This window comes from Gasterosteus aculeatus, chromosome 20 (assembly GCF_964276395.1).
Source record: "Gasterosteus aculeatus chromosome 20, fGasAcu3.hap1.1, whole genome shotgun sequence".
NCBI classification, from domain to species: Eukaryota; Metazoa; Chordata; class Actinopteri; order Perciformes; family Gasterosteidae; genus Gasterosteus; species Gasterosteus aculeatus.
In genome coordinates, this window is record NC_135707.1 from 6198460 (window position 1) to 6201201 (window position 2742).

A 2742-nucleotide genomic window follows, 5' to 3' on the forward strand; every position below is an offset into this window, starting at 1 on the left:
ACACAGTCATGATACGCAGATAAGTTGTGGGGTAAAATGCGCCATAATAAACCTCAATAAATCCCATTACATTCGTCTTTAGCAAATGCATATGGAAACACATCTCGCATGGAGTGGCTGCCGCTCTGACCGCTCTCAAAGGGATTTAATTTGGTTTCAACTGCAGGTTCCTTGTGCATTATCCAAAGAACGAATGTGTTGAAAACGAGGGGCTAATTATTCCATTTGAGAGGTTGTAATTACATCCTTTAGACCGAGGCAGTGGATATTCCAAAGTGGCTCCCTCTCAGCCAAGGATTTTCCCGGGGTCGAAGCGAGTGCGGCTCAGTAAGCCGCGGGATACCTTGACCCCCCCCCCGCGGGCTCGACCTTTGCTGGAGGGATCTCCGGCGCTCCATCTCGCTTTGAGCTCAAGTTCTGCGTCAATACAAAGTGCATTTTGCTTTGACGAGAAAAAAAAAAGATGTATTCTGTTAGCAGAAAGTGATGTTATAGTTTTATTGTTGATTTGATATTCCTGAGTGGACAATGTACCCCCCCCCCCCCCCCCCCCCTTCCCTCACCCCAGTGTTGCAGCACTGTGGAGGGAGAGAGGAGGAGGTCAAAACTTCCCCAGCGCAGTGAGCTAACTGCTGCCAGGAATGGGCCGGGCCTCCTGTTGCGATGAGGCAACAGCAAAGCGTGTATAAATACCAGAATGCATTGTGGACAATCAGACAGTCGCAGGACTTTAAAAAGGAGCCGGCAAGAACCCAAAGGAACCCACCTGAAGCTGAAGACGAACACTTTGAAGATACTGCGGCGCTCCTCAGTGGTCCGACACCCATGAGAAAGAAGACCCGTCGACTCTAATCTTCAAAAGGATTTAATAACTAAACCTCTCCCCCCCCCCCCAGCGAAAATGAAGGCATTCAGCATTGCAGTTGCAGTGACACTCGTGCTCGCCTTTATTTGCATTCTGCAGAGCTCTGCTGTCCCATTCACCGGGGTAAGGATTTGACTTTAACCCACTACATGCGCTTATTAGCCGTGAACGTTTTCTCAGGATGCTAAAATGTGGCTCCCGAATGTGCATATTTCATTAGCAGGTGCACGAGCAGGAGGAGGCAGCGAGCAATGACACTCCAGTTGCGGCGTATCAAGAAATGTCAACGGAATCCATGATGGTATGTTCAATTGACTGAATGAATTAAGCCAATTACCGTGAGCAAATTCACATTTAAGTGGATGTCCCCCCCCCCCCCCCCCCCCCCCCGGAGAGGAACGGTTTGCTCATGTCTCTTTGTCTTTCTCACAGATGCCGGATCACTTCAGGCAGAAGCGGCAGAGCCACCTCTCCATGTGCCGCTGGTGCTGCAAGTGCTGCAGGTCCTACAAGGGCTGCGGCTACTGCTGCAAGTTCTGAGGACCGAATATTCATTCATGTCCCTATCTTTGGAAACAACCTTTTCTTGACCTTTTCGTGACCTTTTCTTGACCTTTTTTCTCCTACGCGTCGCCTGAGATAAGCTGTTTTGTATCATGTTAAATGTGTGATCCGTGGACGAGCGCTGTGCAAAACAAGTGCAGTGCTGTACTTATTATTTATTTTATATGTTTTAATACTTTCACCATGTGAGTCTATTTGTTAAGTCAGCGATGTGTAAATGTCTTCCGAAGAAATAATCCAGATGTTTAAATTCTGTCCAACAAGTTAAAAGGCTGTTGAATAAAGTATGACCATTTTAAGCAGCTGCTGAGATGTTTGTGTCATTAATGGGAAAGTAACATATCTACGTGGCCATATATTAACTATTATACGTGACGACCTGTATGTTTGATTCGGAATTTAAAGGTTAAAGTTGCAATGAGGAACTTTTAGCGGTTTATGAAAGTCTCAATTTAACACGGATGTGTACAAGCAATCCGCACGATCAAACAACAGTATCAGCGAGAAGAACAGCGACCGTCTGTTATCATCAGTGCCGTCAAATCAGAGGAAACCATGCAGATCGTTGAGATGAATCATCCAGGTCCGGTTGCTGCGGCGATGTCATGCTAATTGCAGCATGGCGGCACACCGGTGGATTTACAGAACAGAATCTGCGCCGGTGAGGTAAAAAGGTAAAAGGAAGACTGTGATCAGACATCAAGTGGTAACAAAAGGGAGGTGGAGGGAGCGGAGGGGAGGGGGGGTTCACGGTGAGCCCTGCGGGAGGGACACAGTTGGCTTTGAGTCAGGTCAAGGGGTCACCACAGCTGGGGACACGAGGCATCGTTTGGTTGGTAGGTCTCATCGGGGCTCACTAGAAAGCCTCTGGACCAGGATGACATCCGATCATGCTGCTGGACCCGGGAGAACCGCATCCAGGACCAGGCAGGAAAGGACTGTCGGATCCTGCAGGGGAATCTAAATGGAGGTTTATTTAATACAAATATTTGAATAATGATGACCAGGAGTCGTAATTTCTCCCCGGTTGGATAACTTCCCGTTCGTTCTCTAAACGTTAGCTTTGTGTAATGAGTTTGTTCCTCTCAAAACCCTCGTGTTCTAGTTTCCTGCAGTTTATTTTGGGAGCAGTAATTTGAAGAATCGTCAGTAGAAGAGCTTCTTTGGACGTGGATTTATTGCACAAAGCGGCTAAACTTGATTTACAGTGTTCTCTGGTAGCTGCAACGTTACACGGCACCGACACTGCTGGAAAGCAAAAGTAATAAAAATCTAGTTCCACGTGCATTTTGTCCCGTTTGGTCCGAGAGAGC

The 2742-nt window shown here is 47.4% G+C and overlaps 1 protein-coding gene across 1 annotated transcript; it reads left to right on the plus strand.

Annotated features, from left to right (window-relative positions):
- The first annotated feature begins 714 nt into the window (after positions 1–714).
- hamp (hepcidin antimicrobial peptide) lies at positions 715–1731 on the plus strand. Its single transcript, XM_040164697.2, has 3 exons — positions 715–988; positions 1086–1166; positions 1298–1731. The coding sequence occupies exons 1-3, from the start codon at positions 902–904 to the stop codon at positions 1403–1405; spliced, it is 276 nt and encodes a 91-aa protein (XP_040020631.1). The 5' UTR covers positions 715–901; the 3' UTR covers positions 1406–1731.
- The last annotated feature ends 1011 nt before the right edge of the window (positions 1732–2742 follow it).